Source organism: Mchenga conophoros, linkage group LG14 (assembly GCF_057382185.1).
Source record: "Mchenga conophoros isolate Kocher_MC1m ecotype Shallow Benthic linkage group LG14, M_conophoros_male_GT1.1, whole genome shotgun sequence".
Classification (NCBI taxonomy): domain Eukaryota; kingdom Metazoa; phylum Chordata; class Actinopteri; order Cichliformes; family Cichlidae; genus Mchenga; species Mchenga conophoros.
Window position 1 is genome coordinate 36,158,321 of NC_140539.1, and position 25,464 is coordinate 36,183,784.

Genomic DNA, 25,464 nt, shown 5'->3' on the forward strand with positions numbered 1-25,464 from the left:
TATCTTCTTGATAAATAAACACCCGAGTATAACCCACTCGTGTTAAATTGAGGTCATTTGGGTTGTTTTTTTGAAGCAATAAGCTCAAGTAATTTCTTTAAATGCATTAAATTTTACAGCAACTGGAAGTAGGAAGAAAACATTTGTCTTTATTTTGCCAGTAAATAAATTGTTCAACTTTAAAAAAAAATATTTAAAACAAGCAAAAACAAAGCAGTACTCAAAAGAAGCACTCTCATCCCACTTTGATTTTTTTCTTTTATTGCCAACACACACTTTTAAAGTCCTTCCTTGATGTCATAGCAAACATTCAGCTGGTTTTCAGGCTGTGGCTGATTGTGTTTAGTTCAAGTGTTGTCGTCACACAAGGCTACAGTAAAATCTGACTTCTGTGCAGTGCAGGCCGGGTTTTCACATGAGACAACCAAAAGAAAAAGAAAAGAATCACTCAGTCTTTTAACTTCAGCTGTGGTTAATCCAAATGTTTCAAACGAGAGTAAAATGCAAAAATCAGACAATATATCTTTAAAAAAGGGGAGGGGCATAAAATGAGATCACACAGGTGGTGACACCCTTGTTTTTAGTTGGAAAAAGAAATTTTACATTGAGAAAAACTTTGAAACTCTACTCACACATCCTTTCACAGTGGTGAAAGCTTCCTCATATTTACTTTTTAAACCCTCATTTTCTTTGGGAATCATGTCATTAATACATTTAACGAGCTGTGGGATGTTTCTGCAGTTGGGTTTGACTTTTGTGGAACATGTTGCTGAAATAAAATCTAAGGTTTATTAAAAAAGATTTGATATGTTGTCTTTGTATTGTTTTTGTTTAAATAAAGATACAAACTGAAATGATGGGATTCTCTTTATTTAAATTTCACATTCTGAACAGCTTGTTTTTGGAGAGAGTGAATTAGCTTTGGAAGTTACGGAAGTTTAAAGGCGTCCACTTATGCTTATTTCCATATTTTGATGATTGGGTTCTGATAGAGTAGCTTTGCATGACTTGAAGATCGAAATCATTCTTATTTTTTTTTCGTTCAGTCTTTCCCTTCATACTCAAAACAATCTGCTTCCATCCAATTTTTATGACCTCAACTAAATACTTATATTTACTGCTGTGTTTTTTTTTAATCTTAAAAATGTTTCCCCAACAATTTGTCAGTTTCCTTCTTTGAAAACCTTTCATAGTTTTCTGTAAGATAATCTGCCCACCTGTGTGGTAAAGATCATGGAAAGTTGTGAGGAAATATATTTATGTTTTTAGACATTACGGGTAAATTCCCATTTCTAATCTCTGTGTTGTGCTTAAAAGTGGGAATGAATCATTGTGATGTTTTGTAGTGAACCATGGCTAACACAGCTATAATGCAAAGATTTACTGCTGCAGAAGCCCTGAGACAGACATTTAATGCCCAAACTGACAGCTCAGCTGATGTAGGAATGAGTCCAGTCGACTCCTTTTTGCACAAAAATGATCAAAAACTAATGAATAAACAAATGACTAAGAATATTATAAAATGTCTGTGTAGGTTCCCAGTTATCCAGGTCATGGTACTCTAAGGAGCTTGGATTTTGTTTTAATTTTCTTGAAGATGTTCCACCCCTCATCAGAGAAGCTTCTTCAGTTCTAAGACATATCTTAGAATACGTCATAGATAGGGAAACAGTATAGGTACGATAAACACAGACAGAGCCATTTAAAACAAGTGTCCATTTCATGAGTTTCTATTATAATATCTGGTACTGATGCAAAGTTTATAGTCTCCTAAAAGATCAGCCAGTAAAATAGCTTCTAACAGTACATGTATATGACATACAGTGAGAAGAATAAAAGGTTCCCTTTATTGAAGACTGACAGCTTGTGAAATGATGCAGTGAAACTGAAAAACCTCTGAAGAAATTCAAGTTTGTCAGCCTGTATAAACAATTCAAGTGAGGCTCGGGTTCAGCCAGTAGTCTGACAGGCAACAGGTATGCTTACCCTCTGAGTTCAGTCTGTTTACATGGTAATAGTTGAAAACTAGCACTTAATACAAAGCAGAGCTGAAGCTGATGGAAATTCAGTTAAACTGGAGGTGTTCAGTTCTACATAACTGACATATTAAACAAAAAGCATTAAAGTGATTAGAAAACGAATTCTAAATTTCTCAAAGTGTGGCCACACAGGGAAGGATGCCTTAACTTTCTTTGAATTCAAACCCAAAGTTGTCAAGTAAGCAAAGAGTGAGTGAGACTGAGCTCGTCTGTTGTTGTTACTATAGCAGCAAACCTTGCAAACATTAACAAATAAAGCTGATGTCAAAAATTAACAGGACAAAACCCCACAAACACCAAAAAGGATTTGTACAATTTTCTGTGAGGGCTGAATAGAAAGGACATCAAGAGTTACAGTAACCCACCCTCTGGAAGCCACAAATACATCTGACGGATTGGTTGTTGCACATACCTCTCATTATGAGTTAAAACTTATAAACTTCAGAACAAGTGAGAAGATTACAAACATCATCTGGATTCATGAATGCCTGAGCTAAATTTAGAAGATTTAGATTTGTATGTCAGGAAGTAGAGCAGGTCATCTTATAATTGTAAAGTTGTTGGTTCCCTGGCTGCTCCAGTCTAGATACCAAATATCCTTGGGCAGGATACCAACCCCAAGCTACTCTCCAATACATCCATGGGATGATGAATGAAAACTATGCTTAAGAAAGCACAGAATAAAAGTGCTTATATGAATGAATCAAGCTGGGGTCACAGGATAGAGCACTTATGTGCGTTACCCTGTGACCCTGACAAGGATAAACAGAAGAAAATGGATGGATGGTTGTTATTTCAGTCTTAAACTTTGAAGACAACCACTAGCCCGGCTATGAGCTCAGCATCAGTAGGATAATTTCTATCAACAGTGAGGTGAAGTCTGAGAAAAACAAAAGAGAAAAAAATAATTAAATGGCAGATTCAAAGCTGAAAGTTTTGTTTCAGTGCCTGAAATATTTTTGGAGATTTGTAAGTACAAATCCAGCTTTGTACCTTGATGCCCTTCTGTAATCTCACTGGTGACATTTCCCCCCTCCAACTACAGATTACTGACAGATTAACAAACTTGAATTTCTTAGTTTTTCACAAGTTATCATTTCTGAGCACCAACCATCGAAAAAATGATTTTCAGACCAAGTTTCTGTGATTGTTGGAACTTCTTCAATCAAAACGACACAGTACACCTTGAGGCCAGAAGTTAAAACTCAACCAGAAAAAGATGCTTATCAGAAACAATAAACAAAGGAAGGACCCACCCCAAAAATATTTAGTGTGCTGGGTCCAGTTATTGATCCATTTCATCCAGTTAGCTGTATGTGCATTTGAGGATTTATGCCTATAAATAAACCCAGCTAGTGATGTCACCTATGACTGTGGATCTGAAACTGAATAAATCTGAAACAGCAGTTTAAAAACAAAAAAAGGAGATTGAGTATTGGTGGGTTGCAAAGCAGGTTGCAGATAACCTGTAAGCAGGGTAAAGCAGCTTAACACATGCACAGTACGAGACACACAGATTAGATTCTCAGAGGTTTTAACTATCCTAAGAGACGGGGATCATGCATGCTGACCTGATAGTCGTGGAGCAATTCTTCTTTTTTAGATCTTTATAGGCAAACCAAACCTCTAAAACCACCGGAACAAGCGGAATAAGAGGTTAGATGGTGCACCATATTTGGGATTTTGAGCCAGTTCTGCTGTACGTCTCTGTGCTTTGTGTGACAGATTACTGCAGGTTTAACTGTTTAACTCCTCAACTCTGACAGAAAATAAGAATAAAGCAGCCCAGCACTGAGACTTAAGAGTTTTGGGATAGATTTTTCTCTTCAGAAAACCAGAGGAGGAAACCCCCTACTGACTAACACAGAGACAGATGAGACTGAATATAATTAAATGAGTGTTTTTCCTCACAGATCACACAAAGAAAGAACTCATTAAAGTCCCTCAGTGTCCTCAAATGTGTTTAAAAATACAACAGGGTATCATCTGCAAAAAACAAACAAAAAACAACAACTAAGTGAGCCAGGCCTGTGCATAGAGAATAAAACTGCATATAATGCGACTGACATGTGGAGTTAGTTTCATCTCAGGTGAAACCTGAGGCAGACGGCCTCACTGCATTCAGAAGAGTTCACAATAATCCGAAAACTCCAGCGTTTTTTAAAATGGTTTTTTTTGCACGTCAGTGTGTAAAATGGATTATTCTCAACATCAATGTGTCGCAGTAACAAACTTAAAAGCGGCTTCAGCATTTTGACAAAATTGCAGATAAATCTTTATGTGGAAAGTGAAATAAATTAGACTAACAGTTTTTTTTTTGCAGGCTAAAACAGAGGAGAGAGCGTCAGTAAGTCAGTACTGTTTAAGTCAGTACTGTTTAAGTCAGTACTGTTTAAGTCAGTACTGCAACGGCAACAGACGTGTTTGCAAAAACAAGGCAAGAAAAAAAAAAATGGACAAAAAGTAACATTCCTCATAAATACAGAATAAATATTAAAAAACAAACAAACAAAAAACAACCCCACACATTCACAGTCGTCTTTCTTTTTCCTCACTGCTCACAGGATTTGATTCTCAGTTCAACAAGAGCAAAAAGATTCCCAGTGCAACTGATAAAAATCAGCCACGTTTTTTTAATATGAAGGGATCACCTCTGGAAGGTGAGCTTGGCATCAAAACATAGCTAAAAATGAAACCTTTTCATGCCATAGCATGGTCTGATCCTCCACCTATCCCTCATGGTGAGATGACTACTGAAGGTTTACCCAAAACGCACTTTTTCTCCAGGATACCAAAACCTGGTTCTGTTACTCAGAATTATAGACATTAAAATGCAGAGGAGTAATTTCACTGCGGGGACTAACACATTATTTACATTATTATAATTCCGTGTCCAAAAATCAAGGAAAAAACTAAAACTCTGTTAAGGTGATGACACGTGGAGTGAAGTTAATCTGGAGTTATGAGGGCTGAAAAATGCTGGAAATTAATAAATTAAAAAGTTCAATCTTCCACTCAACCCTGTGTACTTTAAGGGTCTGCAACTCACCCCTAAGTGAGTTGCAGACATAGTGTGATGTAAAGTTTGACACGTCTTCATTAAATTCCCTAAAGTAATTTTACAGAAACAACATCTGCTGATTGTGAGGGGTGGGGGGCACTGATTGGTTCTCCATATTTACCTCAGCAGCTTTTTATTCTCTATAATTCACTGCAGCTGATCTCGCATTCACTGACCGGTCAGCTGACAAAATACATTTTCACACTCATTTTGAAGATGTTGCAGAGGCTACAGCACCAAATGACAATCAGGTGAGAAAGAGCAGAAGAAGAACTCGTTACTTTTAGAGGGTTGTTTCCCATTTAGTGGAATTTTTGGTGCCCTGCACCAATCAGACACTGGATTATTGTTTATCCTCAACACATTTCCTCGATTTAAGTTGGCCTTATGTGAGTATAAGCTTATCAAATGTTTATAGATTGTATGGAAAATGCTAAGATTTTGGTTAAATATGATAAAACAGCCTCTGTGCCTTTACTGTATGTAACATGGTGTTTACTGCAGTGCGCGGTCACCTCCCAAAGGTCGCTGAATTCTTTAACATAGGGAAATAGCACATTAGCCTGAACAGGAAGTTCATAGTTGTCTTTTTTCTTTAAGGTGTCATCCTGTGCCAGATTTATGATAAGTATATAAAGTGTAATGGATCTGCTGTACAGCACATCTGCATATTTTCCTTTGCAATTTTACAACTTTCATCTCTAAAAATTGTTTTGGTTCGACCCCCTGACACATCCTGTGATTTTGTTTTATTTAATTCCCCCTAAACGTTTGGAGCTTCACTGTGTGGTGGCAGGTGTTTCTAGGTCCTCATTATGGTAATAAAAAGGGAAACGTTTTCACTTTTTCATCATTTACTCCAACTCCATTAGCATGGAGCAAATTCAGAGCTCTGGTGTGATGAGAAACAATCGTGTTGTTGCTCTGGACCAAGTGTGTAGAATAAGTTCAGCTTGTTTTGAGGCAGTCACCAATCTTTTAAAGGCTTTTGTGATTCAGAGACAAACTGACAATTCTAAATAGTTTTTATGTCCCGGTGATAACGGAACTAAAGTTATGGCTGCAGAATCGTGAGAGCTGCTTTAAAGGGACTAAATTGTTGCTTTGCTTCAAACACTATGAAGGTTTATGGGCTGAAGGTGATTTGTAGGTTTCTGAGAGTTCAGGCAGAAAGGAAGAACAAAAGGGTGCACACACATCACACAAACTCAGACAGTGTTCTGCTTTGGAAAAAGGTCCAAACACCAGCAGCTCATTCAAACCTTAAGTAAAAGCAACAGAGCAGCTGTGTGGTTTTCTCTAACTGTGCAAAAAAAAACAAAACAAAAAAACAAACAGAGACACTCTTAGAATGAATGAGGTAAAAATTTAGACACTGAACTTCCATCTGAGTGCGTGCACAGTCCAGACCTCACACACTGGGGCAGTTACACTTTCTCGTTTTGTTCTTGAGGCTCTGCAAAGATGACGTCACCTGCAGCCCGGTCAGGGGATCACAAAAAAAATCTGAATACCAGCATTTAAATTCCCAACCCTTTCTGAAACAACCAAAGTGTGACAGATTCTCCACTGAAGGGGGAAAAAAAATTATAGAGCAGCATGCTGTTGAAAGTGCACACACACATACAAACACGCACAACTAAAAGATCAGATACACACCATGCACTCAAACACACACACACACACGATTTGGCAAAATACTCCTCGGTAGTTTGAACTTGTCTCTCTCCTCCTCGATGGCAGCTTTCACTCTGCATTCCCTCTTCGAGTATTAGATCAGTGTAGGACAGGAGGGATGCTGAATGGCTGCGGCTAACATGGCAGCCGTCGCATGAAGTGAAAGCAAAGGACTGATATCAGCTTTGTTCTCCTTTTCTGCCCTCACTCCTTCTCCACCTCCTTCTCCGAAGTCCACTGCTGATGAAAGTAAGGCAGGAAGTATTCAATAACATCACTATTTTTTCTTCTTCTGAGCTGCTGGCGGACGGCGCATGCCGCCGTTCCTCTCCTCTGAGCAGACACTAGAGGGCAGCAGGGACAAACACACGGCCAGATGACTCAACGCTACGGCTTGAAATGACACTCCGGTAACACACTGGCGTCTCACAAACACAAACAATAGCCACACTTTTGTTAAAAAGGCTTTTCCGTGTCCTTCAGCGTGCTCCCAGCCCTCTTCTCCTTCTTCAAACACATCCTTTAAGTCCTTGTTTGTCTCATCTCGCAGGTTTTAAAGCGCCAGATGCAGGCCAGTCGTAAAAAACAGCAAAACACACACTCCGTCCTCGCTGCCTAGGCCATGTAGATGAAGGTGTTGATGTCCGCCTCGTCCCTCTTTATGTATTTGTGCTCGATGAGCCACTCGATCTGCTCTTTTATCATCTTTTTCTGAGGCAGAAACATGTTCTTCAGGATCTCCACCAGCTCCGTCTGCAGCTGGGCGTTGCTGATCCGCTTCCTCATCTTCATGATTTGGATGATGGCCTCCTGGAGAGGAAAGAAAAGGAAATGTTAGAACTTTGTGTAGACCAGGGATGGACGACATTTCATTTAGAGGGTCGTACTGATTTAAGCCTGGATTATACTCTGCTCCTGTTATTAACCTGTTGTTAACTCTTTGAAGTCTGCCTCGTAGGCACATGGGCATTTGGTGAATTGTGGCGTAAATTCTCTACGGACGCGTCTGCACACAGGCATGAAGACGTCCACATGGACCCTCGTGCTAACTGTCTGATGAAGTCATTTACATTTACCGTTACATTGCCTTATCATTACTCTGTAAAATGTCCTGAAACGCACGGTCACATAAACAAACACAAATCCCACATAGATAACTACTGAGGACACACATACGAATACAAAGGTAGGTAGAAACAGGTAGAAACGGAGGCTGTGGCTGCTGTGCTGAGGTCAGAGTGCACTCAACCTTAACGACATCTTAACGGGTTCCTGGCTAGCTTGGCGTTAGCATGCTGGCTGTGCAGATGTTTGCTGAAGTTGTGTTTTTTTTCATTCAATAAAAATAAAAGTAATGTTTATATCTCCGCTCCTCAAAGCTGTACCACGTCACAATTTTCTTCCTCCCACATACAAACTGAAATCAGCTGATTGTAGCGCAAGTGAAAAACATGAAGAAGAAAAGAAATTGTTTCATTTTTTTCTTGCCCAGCTTCCAGATAACTGAACAACTTTTGTAATGCAGGTAATGACATCAGTATAACTGTAATGAAATTAGTGAATTTAGTAAAGCCTGACTGTGCTTTACATTAATGAAAAATGTGATGTGATAACGGCAACACCCAGCACTGTTGTCGAGCCGTAACCTGCTCATGCCCCAGATGAGCTGAACAGAAGCAGCAGAGTTGAAGCATCTCTGTCCTGCAGCCATCAAGGTGGAGTGTTCCCGTACCTGAGTTCTCAGTATTCTGAGCTGAACGATTCCTTCATTCTCCTCTTCTCTCATTCGCTCTGTGGTCAGCTGCAGACGGCCAATCAAATTGATCTTTCCCCGCTTCTGAACTTTGGAGTTTTTACTGAGAAAAATGTCAACATTTAGACACAGATCAGTATCTGAATATTGGGACTTACACAGCGGTGATATAGAGGAGAGCTTTAGTTACTCCGTACATGAGTGGATTATAATAACAATGAAACATTTAAACATGTCCACATCATTTCCCGAGGTTAAGATTTGTATAAATGCCAAGACCTACATGAGAGAGAACTCCTGGTTGACGTAGAAGAGCGTGCCGTCTGTGAAGTCTTTGGGTGAGCTCACCGGGGGGTCGTAAGACAACACCTGCCTCTTCAGCTTCGGGAAGGCGACCAGAGACTGCACAGTGAGGAGAGAGCAGGAGACCTGAAGTTAAACTTTATCATCATCATCATCAGCCACAAATACTGCGTGTTAAAGGACAGCTTGACTCTTATTTAATCACCACTGATTTTCTGTGGGCATAACTGTTGCTAAGTTTCATTCTAGGATGTTTTTTTCTTTCCCTAGAATCGGTTACTGGTGTACGCTTAATAAGTCCATTCTTGGTCTGTTCCCATCTTACTTGCAGACGTACAGACAGGCGTTCACAGGCTCCTTCTCTGTGGAATTAGTTGCAAAATGAACCAAACCTAAAAGAGCTGCTCACGTTAAACAGCATTAAGCTCATTTTAACTGACCTGCAGACAGTTACTTCATGGCTGCTGGAACATTACTGCCCCCTTGTGGCATAACTGTGACAGTTACCTGTTACTATGTTTTTATGTCATGTAGTATTTTCATTAATGATCTTACATGTTTAAACTTCTTCCGTGTTGTTGCATGCATTATTAATCTATGTAACCACTGCTGGTTGACCCGATGCCTGCCTTTGCCGGGGCACTGCTGCAAAAGACATTTTTAATCTTAAGAGTCTTAAAATAAAAATGTAGTACAGGCAGTGCTAACAGCGCTGAGCACAGCTGACTCTGAGTTCAAACCTGCCTGTTGTCCAAAGGTTGAGAAGGAATAGATGTCCTTTCACTTCTCAAACAAAGTTAGACACAATCTTCCCTTTTATTTTAGAAGTCTTTTCACGTTTTAACCAAATCACAGTGTTGTTTAAACATCTGCCGTCTCCACTGGGTGGATGGCTTTGCAATACAGGCAGCGTTATCTCTACTACAAGTTACGAAGAATTGATGTAACCTCAGTAACTTTTAAATCCTCTGTATTTCTCGTCTAACTTGTAAGTGGAGAAATTCGGTCTGACCCAGAGTGTTCGGCGTAGCTCTGCGTCGGGCAGCTCTGTGGCCAGTTTGAGGTTCTCGAAGCTGATTCGCTCTCTGGGTCTCTGATTCCAGGCAAACAGCACGGCGAGCTGGAACGTCGTCACCTCCAGGTCGTACTGCCCCACTTCATTTTTAAAGGTGATCTGATCAGAGCAGAACCAAAGGACAAGGAAGGAAAGGCGAGTGTCAGTGCTGATTTGGTAGCCCGATATCTTCTAAAGAGAAAGGTGGGCAGCAGCAGGCTGTAAACAAAAGTTGCTAAAAAATACACCAGAATAACTCTCCAGTAGTCTCAACCAGCACTTCCAAAAGACTGTCAAGTTAAACTCTTTTTCTAACTTTCCATATGACCCAAAGAAACCCTGTTTGAAAACTGGAAAGTGTAAACAGAGGTGACCAGAAAAAAGATCACAGAGATAACAAACGTCTGAAGGAGAACAGTTCATGAAAATATGAGTAAAACTGAGAGAGTATCACCCGAGCGTGAGAAAATGCTCAGGTGTGCACACATGAGTATCATTTAAAAAGGATATTTTCAATAACTTGTGTTCTTTTTATTTAATCCAGTTCTTTTCTCAATTATTTACGTTTATGGACATTCTTGCATCCAAATTTCTTATAAAAGTCCTGTTTGATAATAAAAGTGAAGATTTAGAGTTCCCTTAACTCCAAATATCAGGCGTTCTTCATAACAGAAGGCGTTAAGAAACAAAAATCTTCTATTTCCTAATTTGTAAAAATCAAAAATTTAATTTAATTTAAATTCCCAGAATCTCCCACACTGCTATATTTCTAGGGCTTTAATTCTGAAATGTACAGACAGGAAGATGCCCTGTTTTTTGCACATGCAGAAAAAATTTGAACAAATTTGTATGGATGACAGATAAACAAAGAAGAGATGAGAAAAACAGAAAAATGTATTCAGATTTTAGTTTCCAGGAGATTCGTGTTTTCCGCTCTTCATGGCAGCAGGAACTCTGCTTTACTCCACACACTCACAATGCCGTTGGACATGAGGTGATGCCAGTGGAGCTTCCGACCGCTGTGATTCCTCTTGTAGAAGTCCTCCACCTCGGGGATCAGGTCCTCCAGCTCTGTGGGCAGCGAGACGAAAACCTTCTCACTGCTTCGTGACCAGGCGCCGGCGTTCAGGATCTTAATGTTCACGCTGTCCGCTGCACGGAGAGGAAAAGATGAAGTGAATAATCAAGAGAAACCGTTTACGCTCGGTTTAATACGTGACACGTCATAATCAAAATGTGCTTTAACTGTTTGAGACATGTGCGGCACCATGCTACACATAATATCGCAGACATATGTCATAGCTAACGCATGTTAGCATAAAAATAGTTGCGCTGTATGCTACAGTGCGTGTGTGTGTTACCTGGCAGTGCCAGCTTGTTGTGTTTGTGCATCTCTTTGAAGACCTGATTGAGGTCCTCTGACACCTTGATGTCCTGAAACATCCTGGCAAGCTTGTTCACATAATCAGCAGGCATTCCCACTTCCTACAGCCACACACAGACACACAAAGGAAGCAATAAAATCAGACAAACGGGTAGTTTGATTGTTAAACATCAGATTTACATCACATGGCATGATGTGATAAAATATTTAAAAGAACCAAAGCCTTCGTCTCTATCAAGTAACCAGTTTTTCTGCGTCGGGAAGAGCAGATGTTTTGCATAAGCACAAAAACATAAATCACTTACAGGACACCCTAGAAATGATAAAAGCACTTAAAACTGGCTTAATACTTTAATTTATACTAAAGCATATAGTTAGGGCTGGATCAGGTGACCCTGAATCCTTCCTTAGTTATGCTGCAATAGGTGTAGGCTGCTGGAGATTCCCATGATGCTCTGAGTATTTCTTCTTCAGTCACCCTTTTCACTCACTATGTGTTAACAGACCTCTCTGCATTGAATCATACTTGTTATTAATCTCTGTCTCTCTTCCACAGCATGTCTTTATCCTGTCTTCTTTCTCTCACCCCAACCGGTCGCAGTAGATGGCCCCGCCCCTCCCCGAGCCTGGTTCTGTCGGGGGTTTCTTCCTGTTAAAAGGGAGTTTTTCCTTCCCACTGTTGCCAAAGTGCTCACTCATAGGGGGTCATGTGCTTGTTGGGTTTTGTCTGTATGTATTATTGTAGGGTCTATCTTACAATATAAAGTGCCTGATGTTGTGATTTGGTGCTGTATAAATAAAACTGAATTGAATTTTGCTGCATTAATATATTAATGCGATATTAATACATATGTTAATATGTCGCTGAAATCAGTAGCGATTTTATGACTCTGCTGCTGAAAGTTCAAGAAAAGCTGAACTCACTCTCAGCCACTCCACCATGTTCTCTTCAATCTCGCTGTCGGCCGAAATGTCCAGGATGAGGCGCCTGGTCAGATGAGCTTTGTGGTAACGCATGAACACGTCTTTGTTCTGGACGTATTTCAGCACCAAGAGCTGCAAGGAGGGGAGAGAAAAGCATGAATCTGCGAGAGAACGAGAGAAGGGGAAGTCATAAATGGACTGATATGCTTTGAGATTAGACTCACCACTTCTTTGAGTTTGAGCTCAATTTCCTCTGAGGTCAGTTTCTTGCTGAGCGGGGTTTTCCTTAGCAGCATGTCACAGTAGTTTGCCAGCAGCTCCGGACACTTCGACTCCGGCTGAGTCTTCATTCCCACTCTGATTCAACAAGGAAATGCATTCACACATTTATGCACACACACACACACTGTGACCAGTTTTAACCAGCGACGAGCGATTTAAGACCCACAGTGGCCAAACATACCCTTTCTGTTTCATCGGCAGCTCCAGTTTGAAGATTGTGGCATCATTGACGACCGCTTTGTAAGCCTGCGAGGTAACAGAAAATACCACCGCAATGAGAAAAACAATTCTTAAAATACCAAAGAGCCCTAAAGCCTTTCCATTTCAGACAATAAATTGAAACAATTTGATTTCTTCACTAGTGGTTTTAGCAAAAGCACAGCAGACTAAAGATTCCCGAAGTCCTTGATAAACCAGCTAACAGCTGAACAAAATAACATGTGATGTTTGATTTCTACTGTAACCCTAACAGAGATCCCAGCAGCCCCCACCTCCAGTAGTCCATGCTGCTCTGATTTAAGACGTTCTGTTTATTTTAGCAGAAACCTCCTCGAATCAGCACAGATCAGGATGTGACAGTACGATGAATCCACATGTGTGAACACCGGATCACTTTTCTTCCCGGTGGATTACATTGGATAAATAAAGCTACAGTTAAGTTCTTATGAACCTGGAGTATTCGTGTAGAACCCTCCTGCTATTCTGAAGCTGTGCTGTAGCACCGACACTGTAAAAGTGAAACCTGTTCATATGAACTTTGACCAAAATACCAGCCCAAACGCTGCACCTGACCCTGACCTGTGAGGAATACACAGGCCTGCACATTCTCATTTAAATATCACTGGATATTTAAACTTAAAGGAGTGACTTCTTTGGAAGTCAGATAAAACAGACCTTATCTCTTGCTGTGAGGAAGCGTGGGTCATCCTGGAAAGCCTCCTTTACCAGCTTACTGAAGCGGTTAAACAAAGTCAGCAGCTGCTCCACATACTTTTCAGAGTCCTGGACAAACACACACACACATTAAAAATGACTGAGCATGCTGTCAGAGCAGACCTCGAATATTAACTTTCATCTCTCATCTTTCAAACATGCCAACAAACGGCTCATTCCATAAAAAATACAAAAAATGATTTCAAATCTCAAAAAGGTTCCCACTTAAATGAAGCCATGCAAGGTTTATTCATACTATGAATGTTTCCCGAGTACAACAAAGGAGTCCAAACCTTGCACTTAAAGAAAAAGAGCAACTTTAAAAGTGCCAGATTTCACCCGTACACCTGTAACTATGTTAAATGTATTTGCATGGCTTCATTAAATAAAAAACATTGAGCCGACTCTGAGGGGAACAGCTGCAGGAACTGACTGATTCTTCCTCGAGTGACCGTGGTTGCTGAAGTGTGTGTTTGTGCACGTACAGTAGTGATAGTCTCTGCAGCAGCCACCATGTCCGCTAGTCCAGCACTGATGATATGCTCCTCCAGGTCTTTCAGCATGGGCTCGATCCCGTTGGGAACCTTGTCCATCAGTGAAAACATGAGGTGCAGCTCTGCTCCAGAGAAAAGCAGCGTCACACACTGGACAAGAAGCACGTGGGATGAAACTAAAACTTCCTGCTCTTTCTGGCTCATGGAAAGCCCAGATGGCTGAGGACTGCCATAATCCAAGTCCTCAAAATGATTTTTGCCAACTTAAAGAGTAAGCTGAACTTGTTCATTTAATTATAAATCCTTCTACTAATAAAAACAACTTGTGTCGTAAATGCTCACGAGCCCTGACTGTGGTTGGTGAACAAACAGCTCTACATGCAGGAAACCAGAGCAGAAGCAGTTTCTATCTTTAAATCGACCCTGACTGATGCAGCAGTGAATTTCAAAGCCACTATTTTCAGCAGATGTTATATTTTGTAGTGCGAATCAACAGAGTTAACTTCAGCAGCGACGTTGCTGAGGTACTCACTGACTGTCTCGTTGCGTTTGATCATTCCTGGACATTCGGCGAGGATTGTCTCTTTGAACGAGGTCACCAGAGCGTTCACGCAACACTCCATCAGCTGTGAGGATACACAGAACATACAGACTGCCGTTAGGACAAGATATAAATTAACAGGCAGCACGTACATTTAACAAGACTCCCGAAATTCAGTTTAAACTGAAACCAACACAGGAAGTGACCCTAAAAGAAAGGCCAGATGAAGGAAAGCACACACGGGAGGGTTCAACACAACCAACGGATGACTGAGAGAAAGTTCAGTGATGAGCTGCTGACCTGAGGTTGTTTCCTCACGACTTCACAGGTGAAGTTGTTGTTACAACTACTTGTTACTTTCACAGGTGAAGTCGTAGGTGTACAAGATATAACAAGTTCTTTTTTCTTGCAGTCAGAAGTTTTGAGTTAAAGTAAGCATACGCAGGCTGCAAAACATATTTAGGAGCCCAAGCAGGCCCCATTTTTCCACAACAAAATATGTGACAAACAGAAGTTTGAAGCAAAGAGCCAGCATGGCAACCAAGATGGTGAAAACAGGTGGAGCTGAGTCAGCACCAGCTGTGCTTTTTACTGCAGTCAGAATTAAACCTGAGGGGGTAAAGGGTCCATGGCAACCCTTTCTTCATGAAAGCACCTGTTCAACAAGCTTAAACATGAAGAAAAGCATCTCCTTCTACCTTCAGGTGTGTCGACACAGCGACAGCACAACTCAATTAAAGTCAAATGAAAGCCGTTTGATTTCAGGTGAACTCCAGAAATAAAAAAGCCGTCTCTCTTTCTGGCAGCGATGCCTGCAGCATCCAGGCGGGTAGCAGAATAAACTTTAATTAGCTTATTCACTATGTTCATTTATTCATTATAACAGTGGCTCTCAAATTGGGGTGCCTGGACCCCAAGGGCTCCATGAGCCATATACTGGAAACATGTCGTGGCACATAAATACATGTGCATCACCCGGGCCTGAGCTAATTAGCCCAATGGACACATTTTTAAGTCCAAGCCAAACCAGCTAAAATTAGAAAGTATGACGACGGTTATGTTTGAGTTTGGCTTTATCGAGAATCACGATGGAAGACCAAAACGGGTTATGTGTCTTCGAGTGGTAGCAAATGAAGTCAGCCAAGCTAAAGCGTAAAGAGTTTTATCAGCATGAGGATCGTAAGGCAGCCCTTCGAAAACTTTTTACCCGCTGTAAGGAGTCCCTGCCTCCCAAAAGTTTGAGAAGCTCTTAGTAGAAATAATTTTAGCCCAAAGTCATCTGGGATGAGCTCAAGCCCTCCCTCGACCGTGAACTGGATAAGCTGTTAGAAAAATGGATGGCTGGATGGATCGATACTAATTATTGTGCAGATTTAGATCATAGAATCAAAAATATAAATCTGCTAATTTGTTGGTTATATACATCAAGAAATACATAAATTATGAAGGCAAAGAAATTAACATGAGCTTTCTCCACAGGCCAATAATCTTATCTGTCCTACCTCGGTGTCATGTGTAGAGCACAATCAGGCTCGGTTATGATGTTCTGCATCAGTACACTGAATATAACGTGAGCAGATGATGGGACAGTTTGGAAACACACGTTCAGGACAGTAAAAGAACTTCTGTTCCTCTTAAAGACACTTACTGCTTGAACAGAGTTACATTCACGACGTGTTTCTAGATATCTAAGCGCTCTCTTCTCCTCCTCCCTCAGCTTCGCATCTGCCTGTAAGGAAACACACAGAAACACAGAAAATGAAGATTAGGTTCAAACAGCTAAAGCTTTCATTAATGCACAAAGCCAGGAGCACAACTTTATTCTACGCTCTGTCCTCAAAATGTTTTAAGGTGGACTTCCGTATTCATTAGTGGGATCATTTTATATGCATCAGTACTATTGTGGCGTACATATTTCATGTAGTTCTGGACACCGTTCTGCTGCAGGTAGGACGGCGCCTGAGTTCTGTAGAACCTCTCTGTAGAGTCCAGGTAGGCTTTCTCAAAGTTATCCCTGTAGATCTGCAGCTTGTCCTCCGGGTTAGAGCACAGGTTGACTGGTGGGAGAGAAGTAAGAAAGTGTTTATTTATATTTTTCAAGATTTTTTATAAACTATGATGACATTTTGGGGCTACTGAAGGCTGAATACAGTTTGTTTCCTCATAACTTGACATTTTCACTGTATATTTTTTACATTTTTTTCCCTTATCTTTCCTAAATTTATCACTTTGATTTCAAAAATATTGTTTTTGGCTTTTATTATCATTATTTTATCTTCTCTTCCGAGGCAGATTTGAACATCCACCATTCATGGGTTTTACAAATTGGATAAGCAGTGATGGAGCACATGCCCCCCCCTGTCTTACCGTATGACTCTCGTACGCCTATCACGAGCTGAGAGTCAAAGGCCTCGCCCAGCCGCTCGGCGTGCACCAGCTTCATGGCGCTGTCCTGCAGGCGACTCTTAATGTTTGAAAAGATCGACTCGTTCCACGTGTCCAGCATCAGCTGTGAAAAATAAGGAGGGAGTTAAACAATAATACCATCAGTTTCCTGCAACCTGAGAATAGTGAAGCCGAATTTATTTATGAAGCGCTTCTAACAAAACCTCCTGCTTGCTGAGTCACACTCCCTCACCCACAGCATCCCCCTCACTTCCGAGACCTTCCTCAGAGAGATCAAATAAATATCGTATGAGTCATGTTTTAAGCTGTTCACTGATTCGAGATTTCGAGGCTAACTGACCCTTAGCTGCTCTCCACCGTCTACATATAACAGTTAAAATTCAATGTTTTCTTCTGCGTGAGCCTCTTCTTTCGCAGCCTTTCTGCCTTTTACTATTCTTCCACTTTGATATCTGCCCTCCCTACTAACGATTTCCACTTATGACTTTATAAAGTTCATAAAAGGCTTTGTCTTCTTTCATCTAATCCCCTCCTGCTTCTTTAGCTTTTCTTCACAATCAGCCGTCCACACCAGCCACCGTGTTTCCCTTCTGCTTCCTTTAGTGCTTCTGGTTCCCCAGCTCATATGTTGACCTCTCACCTTGCGTACAATGCTGTCCTCCATGTTGGTTTTCTTGTTGCTGCCTTGTTTTCCCATCAGTGTGATCTCCAGCTGACAGAAGGGTTTGGGCAGGATGTCGCACTGGGTGAAGAACTTCCTCCACTCCACAATGTAGGCTTTGAGGAGAGCTGTGTCGTCCTGGTGGCTCAGCACTCGCTGCGAAGACGGAGGTGATATGGATCAACCAGAAAACAAACAAACAAACAAACAAACACACTCATCATGTCTGTGTTTGTCCCTTTCCAGAGTAAGCATGACAATTAAAGGTCACATCTGGTGGTTTTCATGCGTTTTATGGTCATGCTTGCTTCTAATAATTGATTAGTCTCTTATTTTGTACTAATTAGCAGATGTCTGTGTCTGTAGTTGTACAGTATATGGATGCAGCTTGCTAACCAAACCACCCAACTCTCAAAATGTATTTATATAGCACTAAATCACAACAACTGTCATCTTGAGGCATTTTATACTGTAAACAATGGACCTGGATGTGAGAGCCCAAATGTCTGATGAGGTCACATTGAAACAGGATTTAACCTTCCAGCTCCCCATCACCGATTTCATGACATGTTGTGGGGAATTCACAGTTAGCAAGTGAGTGTAAAGAGGCTCCTGGTCACTCTACTGAAGCAGGTCCCTTCTCTAAACCAATCACAGTACTCGTAGCTCTGAGAAGATGCCAGGAGCGAGTATGCAACATGTGGAAAAGGGCAACTTTGGACAATGACTCCGCCTAATCCTCCTGACATGATCTGAGTTTATCTGCTTACAGCTTGTGCTTGTTTGATGAAGTCGAGGATGTCGTCTTTGAGGGCTTGGTGGATTTTGGCTGGTCCTTTGTCATCCCATAGACACACAGCGTGAACATCTCTGGAGGACAGAAAGAGCACATCTGTGAGGCTTTAGACCTGAAATTTTTTTATGTAAACTTAAATTTAGAGTAATCTAAGCTTCTTCATAAAGCTCCTTTCTAGGTCAGAGGTCATCAGCTGCCTGACAGTAAAAAGTGCAAAGACAAAGCAAATACAGGTGCTTAACACAAACACCGAACCACCCAAGAGAGTCTAAAAACTTTAACCCAAAACACCCACAGGTCTTAATGACAGTGGAAAACCACCCTCGCAACCACATCTGTGTCCACATGTGTTTAGACACCTTTCTATTATAACTTTCTTTAATAACATCCAAGCTCCTCGTGTTGCAGCTCAGGGCTGTGAAATTACTCAAACTTAGTGCAACATTCACTCCCTGCAATGCTACTGCATTTGTATTCAGCTCAAATGATTATTTTCCAATTAAATCATAATTAAAATACAAAGACATTCACTTTAAAAATTATTTTTAAGTTCAATAAATCTGTTTACGTGCTTAATTGAGTTACATCTCAGTAAAATACTTCTGGCAGTTCCCTTATTTCCCACGAGGTCACCACAGCAGATGGATCTGCATATTTCATTTGGCACTGATTTTATACTGGATGTTGTTCCTGATGCAACCCTCCCATCAGTCCAAGCGTTGGACTGACACTAGGAGTACATTAGATTGCCCCGACAACCCAAGGCTGGGCTTTAATCGTTACAATCACAACACTGATGATAATAACTGATTAGAAGAAGCCCCACCTCCACACCACAGGACCTGCTGTTCTGGAAATGTTCAGGCCGGTTTTCTCTTTTTTCTCACTTCCCAGTTTGCTGCACTGTGATAAACCTGAACCTGATCTGGATCCAGGATTTTTTTTTGCTCTCTGTGTCACTAAGAAATGAGGTTAGATAAGAAAATCTGGAGGTTTGACATCATATCTTTACAAATACATATCACATTAAAATAAGAACAACTGTGAGATGTTTCCTTCATGTTCAAAAGAGAATAGTCCAAATAAGCCCAGATGCAGATATTATTCTGGATCCAGGAACTCCAGCGTGATGTGGAGAAAATGATGTTTGCTGGTGGATCAAACCAGCAAACAACATTTTGCTGGTTTGATCCACCAACAAATGGTGGGTTGAGCTGTTTTCTTGGATAACTGAGTTTGGGGACTTTCTCCTGCTCGCCACGTTTATTTAATCCTTCTCACCTATAACTAAGCACCTTACATATGAACGCTCTGTGAGCTCCTGTCTCCACATGAAACGTTATAAACTTGCTAAAATTTCCATCAACTGTTGGACCGCTCTCTCTTTAAACATCTTTGGATAAGATAAGAAGTCGCAGTAAAACTCTCCATGTTCCTGTTCTGCTATTTTCATCATATTTCTCAATACCAAATGACAAGTCACCAACTTCCTATTCACCTCTTTTGGCCTCCACACAGTTCAAGTTTAAATAGTGCAAAAATCACAAAAAAAAGGCTTGCAGGGCTTTTAACCTATGAATCACACGATCTTCTGCAATCTTTGACAAGACTGAAGGCTAGATAAATGAAATTCTCCAACAAAGCTGTTACAAGTGCTTTACTAAATATAAATGTAATCCTCTATACAGCTCTTAATTCCTGAAATAGCACTTGCTACTTTCACGCCTTTTATGATTTAACACAAATTTTAAAGACAAAATCATCATATTTTCATGAGCAAACAGGTCAAAGCACCGGTGAAAAGATGCCTTGATGTCCTTGTGGGTTTTACTTGCAGCTGCTTGTTGTTTTCTATTCTATGAAGCGGTTATGGAAACACAAACTCCACACTACTTTGAGGATTCCCACATCTTCAGCCTTTGTAAGATATGTTTAATGCTACTGTGCATTAAATTCAAGACCAGTTTTATAGCTACCAAAACAGAAAAACCAACAACAAGTCTCCAGATGTTCAGCTCTGTGAGCTGTTAGGTGTCCCTGTTATTACTAACAACAAACTGCTCTGAGATGTTTTGGGCTACATCAGCTGCAAACTTGCTGTCTCGTCAGAAATGTTCTGGACTAACAGACTTAGCAGAACAAAAAATAGGGTTAAGTATTTTATTGTCTCCCGTTGGGGGTAACACCAACATGACCACACATGCACACATGAAACAGGCACACATTAGTAAGTAAAGATCTCAATGAGCTGTTTAATTCACAAAAGGGAAAAAAAAAATCATATAATGCCCATGTTTACACAAAAGGAACTTGTACCTCCTTCAAGAAACCGACAGAGTTGGTGGGCCTGTCCACTCGTGCTTTATGGGAGGAAATATCAGAGTTACCTGTAACTAAACTACGAATAACAGTTTTCTCTGAGGTTTCCACAAAACACTGGTTAGTCTGGAATCTAGCACAAGGATTTCTGTACAGAGATAACATAAAAGGCGAGCTAACGCATGTCAGAAAGGCTGAATTTAAAGGGACTGCTGGCATTTATACCACATTGATCTGGCCTTCTGATTACCACCCACTTTACGTCCCGAGGAGCAACTGTTCACTGAGCTACTTCTAATAAATGAATCTTAAAACACTGATATTAATACATTAGTTTTAGGTGAACAGAGGGCAACAACAGTGACGGCTCACTTTCTCAAGGGCTCCGTATGTAGAAGTGAATTTCCCCATTTACTTTCTCCACTGACCTTTTGGAAAATCCTAAATAGAAGATTTTTAAAGTTTGAACAAACCAACCTGCTCCGATTTGCATCATGACCATTAAAGATGTGATTTGGGAAAAAAAAATTGTACAAAACCATGTGCATACTTACTTTTAACTGTGAAGGAACAACTCATTACATAAAGGACTACAAATCCCAGATTCCACAGAGAACGACTTCCAGCCTTCTTGAGTTTATTCCTTTTCATTATCGTGGTGTGTGCAGTAAAAATAGCCTCGGACCGATATGCTGCAGAGCTTCATTCCCGACTAATCACCGCTCTTGCAGTTTCTGAAGTTTTGCGTTCACTAAGTGACCCGACGTGCACTGGTTTAAACATTTCCATGGTAACAGCAACCTGCACCAATCAGTCGTTATTTAAATTTAGAATTGTGGGTCAAACAGTTCTTCATGACATTGCAAATAAAATGTCTTTTTTTGGGTTAAAACAGCTGATATCGTATGGACGTGTGCTTTCTACAGGAGCGCCTAGCAGCATTTCACAATATTTCAGTCCATTTCACGTGGTTACAACATTATGGCTCATTATCAAAATTCCTGTGGAGGACGTGAACTGGATTTTTACTTCCAGAATCTCACTGTTGTGCTCTATAGATTCAGAAGCTTTAAGAGTTTTGAAAGATCTGCAGGACCTGTGAAAGCATTGCAGAACTATAACAACACCCGTTGAAGAACACCTGCATGAAAATGAACTAATAAAGCAGCTGCTTCCAGAAACGTCAGCAGCTGCTGTGTAACTAACGGACAAAGCAAAACAGCATCACTTACGAGAACAAGTCGAACCACTGTTGCTTGGTGACAGCTTCCTGTCTGAGCAGCTTGAGGACGATGGGCCGCATCAGATCCCACTTGTCCTCAAACTGCAGGGACCCCTTGTTCTGCAGGAGAGACATGGGATGGATGGGAGTAGGAGGAAGAAGAAAAACAGCCATGAGAACAGAGACGTGAAGACAGAAAGCAAGACTAGGCAGACGTACACAAATACAGACAAACGACCACAGGCCAGTCACTGCAGTGAAGTTTTTAATATTTTTACATAAGCAAGACTTTTAAACACTCGTGTGACACCTGTGGTAACATTTGCTGTTCAGCTGCACACATTTATATAAGATCTGGAAGAAGGAAAAGACGACTTTAGAGCAGAGGTTTTCAAACTTTTTCTGTTAAACTCACAGCAAAGTTCAAATCAGTGTTTGAACACACACCTGTATTTACATCTGTGCAAACTTAGAGACACTATAAGGAGGACTTAATGTATCAGAACAATATAGGCTTTAACCTTTATTTATTCAGGTGAGAGGGATTTAAAATGGCACAAAAACAACAGCCACACAGAACCACTGATTGCAACAGAAAGGTTCGGTTTCATTTCTTAATTTAAAGACTACCACAGCCACCAGTTCTTTCAGCTCTTTGTGTGGATTTCTAACAAACTGAAAAGCTTTGAGCCCCAACTCTGTCCTGACTTTGGGGACAAATATGTGTTAAATATCACGAAAACAAAGGCTTCACTGATTACGGTTTTTACACGTACACAGATAAGAGGAAACCAACCCAAGCGAGTGAGAAAAGACAACCACTTAGCTGTACTTGCATTTTGTCTTTTCTTTTAAAGAGCTATGCACCATTCCATTTATTTGAGCGGAATAAATAATTATAACGTATAATAAATTTCATCATCTTATTCTTTAGGAGCAGATGATCCACTCTAATCTAATAACATAAAAAAAAGCTTCTTTTTCAAAAGTAGTAATTATTTGTTAAAACCCCCAAAAACTTAACATTCATTTTGGACACAAACCTTTAATGTGTGTTTTAAAGACAAATTCTGATCTATAATTATGTCTTAATTCATGTATGTTGTGATCAATTTAATTGAATTCCCTTCAGCAGTTTGATCTTAGTAAGATTAGGTAACATTTAGCCATTTGAAAACAGCATGAACCTGGGTTTGTCGGCATGAACCTCCACTAGCATGCAGGCTGTTGTCATCACCTAATTTATTTCATTTTGCTCAGTTTCAAACCATCCACCAAATGGTTTTCCAGCCCTCTGTGAACATTTTTTTTTCTTTCTTTAGCTGACGGGTGATCGGTGCTGGTAGTTAGCTGTGGTTTGAGCCACACGCAAAACAAACCCCAAAACAAAATGATCCTGTTACACCCACTTTGACTTCCTGGTTTGTCTCTCACTCTCATAATCCCCATCATCCAGTAACTATGCAAACAGACCGAGCTACCTATGACAAAGGTTTTCTCTTTTTTCTCCCCCAGGGGAAATGACTGTGTACTGTTACATTACTTTATATGCCATCTTACACAGTAATAATAAAATATTGGTTGTTTTACATCATTTGGGAACCACAGATTTAGAGTACTGGAGCACTTCTCATACTCTTTCTTCATATCTGCCCATCTAACACTTCATTTAAGCAATCAAAGCAAGGTTTTTGGAAGAATGACTCGATTTTAAGCACTCTGCAATGTTTAAGGACATTCATGGACTTTGATACATTTCAGCACTTTGTCACATTTCTGTTCAAATGTGCAGGGCTATGCTCGCTGTATTTAAGCCAGGCTGTTTTAGAAAGAGGGAAAAGCTCCCGACCTCAAGATTTTTCCTCTTGGCCTTTTCAACAACCTCTGGACCGTAAAATCAGAGAATTGTGGTGCAGAGAGAATGCTGCTCATCCTCTGGAGCTCATAATCTGACACAGACCTGACCAATTTACGCTCCTACCCCCACCTAAAGCCATGAGCTCTGGGTAGTGACAAAAGAATGAGATTGTGGATACAAACGCCGGAAATGAGCTTCCCCTGAAGAGTGTATGAGCTCAGCCTTATGGACAGGGATAAGGTGAGGGGCTCTGTGATTTAGGAGGCACTCAAAGCAGAGCTCCTGCTCCTTCACACTGGGACACACTGGAGAGATCAAGTCTGCTTGAAAAACAGCACGTGTGTTTGCTCATCAAGTCTCCCAACAGTGTGACAGCAGTTAGGGTCAAGGGTCAGATGGGAGGGGAGCCGCCTGTCGATAATTATGTTCAGCACCGACCTGACCGCCTCTGTCATAGGTAGCCCGGTGTGTTATTAACGTTTGCTGCTGGAAGACATTATGTTTAATGGAGGCTTTTGTAGATTTAGCAGGTTTCGGTTGCAGAGGGAGGGTGTCGGTTTACCGGCTGTTAGATCGCTAAAACAAATTAAGAATAAAGACCTGGCCAAAAGAAACGTATTTACGGTTGAGCTGCGGGGTTGACGCGATGTCCTGTCGGTTGATTTTCTCCCCGAACCGTGTTTCCCTGGCTTCAAGCTGGCTCCGGCTGTCGGTTCGTCGTCGCCGGCTTGAGGTGACCGGCTAACGGCTACGGTTTGGCTCGAGTTAAGAACCGCAGGAGACGGGCTCGGTTCTGCTTCTGCTCTGCTGGAGCCATACACGAATACCGGGGCAAACGGACTCCGATATTAACACCGGACAGACGACAGCGGTGACAACTGTGACTTCAGGCGCACCTATTTGTACATTTAATCCGTTTATTTAAAAATTAGCGCGCTTTTATGCAAAACACGGCACCGACAGCACATATCTCCGTTAGAGGCGTGAACACACACTGAAACGGAGAGACTGAATGTGCGCACAAGCATAGGAAATGCGATATATTCGAGAGCTTCTTACCTTTAACAAATTAGACGTCGCCATGTTTCTTCAACTTATCACCTCGCAGAATCTCGCGAGACTCCTGCTGGAGCCGGCTCAGCATTAGGTAATGTCAGCCCGCACAAAAGGAGCGTTTTTACTGTGAAATTTTCCCAGAAACCTTATTTCACACACACACGAAGGGGCGGAGGGCTTGTTCTCGTGGATCACGTGTCACAATTAGTCCTAACAAGTGCAACAATAAAATTGTGTAATAACATGGACTTATAACAACAACAACAACAACAACAACAACAACAACAACAATAATAATAATGTTGACTCATCTCTTTTGTGGTTGCTGTATAACTTTTTGGAAAGACTTTGAAAAGGATTAGGATTATTATTTTAGGGTGACATTGTATTAATAACCTTTTATTGAAATAGTTTAGAGGTGGTAAATATTTATATGCTATACTGTCTTATGCTGAATATTGGAGAATGCTTTTTATATCTCATTTTAAATCTTGTTCCAAACTGACATTGAGTTTTATTCTTAATCTGAAATTTAATTGTTATGTATTGTTTATATGATGGTATGTTGTACATGTGTTGTATGATGTAGAGTTTCTTTTTTTATTTGCTGTTATTTGGGATGGTGGGGATGAATGTTCACTCACAAATAGTCTTTCAGCCCTGTTGAGATTCTTTTGCTTTTCCTGCAGCTGACGGGTGGA

General features: G+C 40.8%; 1 protein-coding gene across 2 annotated transcripts; it reads right to left on the reverse strand.

The window, feature by feature from the left end:
• Window positions 1-1,024: 1,024 nt before the first annotated feature.
• LOC146560273 (cullin-5-like) lies at window positions 1,025-24,824 on the reverse strand. Of its 2 annotated transcripts, XM_085244247.1 has the most exons (19): window positions 24,767-24,824; window positions 21,860-21,969; window positions 18,283-18,382; window positions 17,492-17,668; window positions 16,813-16,954; window positions 16,357-16,502; window positions 16,094-16,174; window positions 14,437-14,530; window positions 13,896-14,026; window positions 13,372-13,479; window positions 12,659-12,723; window positions 12,420-12,552; window positions 12,196-12,327; window positions 11,249-11,372; window positions 10,864-11,039; window positions 9,846-10,007; window positions 8,814-8,932; window positions 8,510-8,633; window positions 1,025-7,587 (listed from the first exon to the last, which is right to left on the reverse strand). In XM_085244247.1, exons 1-19 carry the CDS (start codon window positions 24,788-24,790, stop codon window positions 7,393-7,395), a joined length of 2,343 nt encoding a protein of 780 aa, XP_085100373.1. In that variant the 5' UTR covers window positions 24,791-24,824; the 3' UTR covers window positions 1,025-7,392. The 2 variants fall into 2 exon arrangements, with proteins under 2 accessions (XP_085100373.1, XP_085100374.1); XM_085244248.1 differs by lacking the exons at window positions 21,860-21,969; window positions 24,767-24,824 and adding an exon at window positions 21,182-21,367.
• Between the last annotated feature and the right edge of the window lie 640 nt (window positions 24,825-25,464).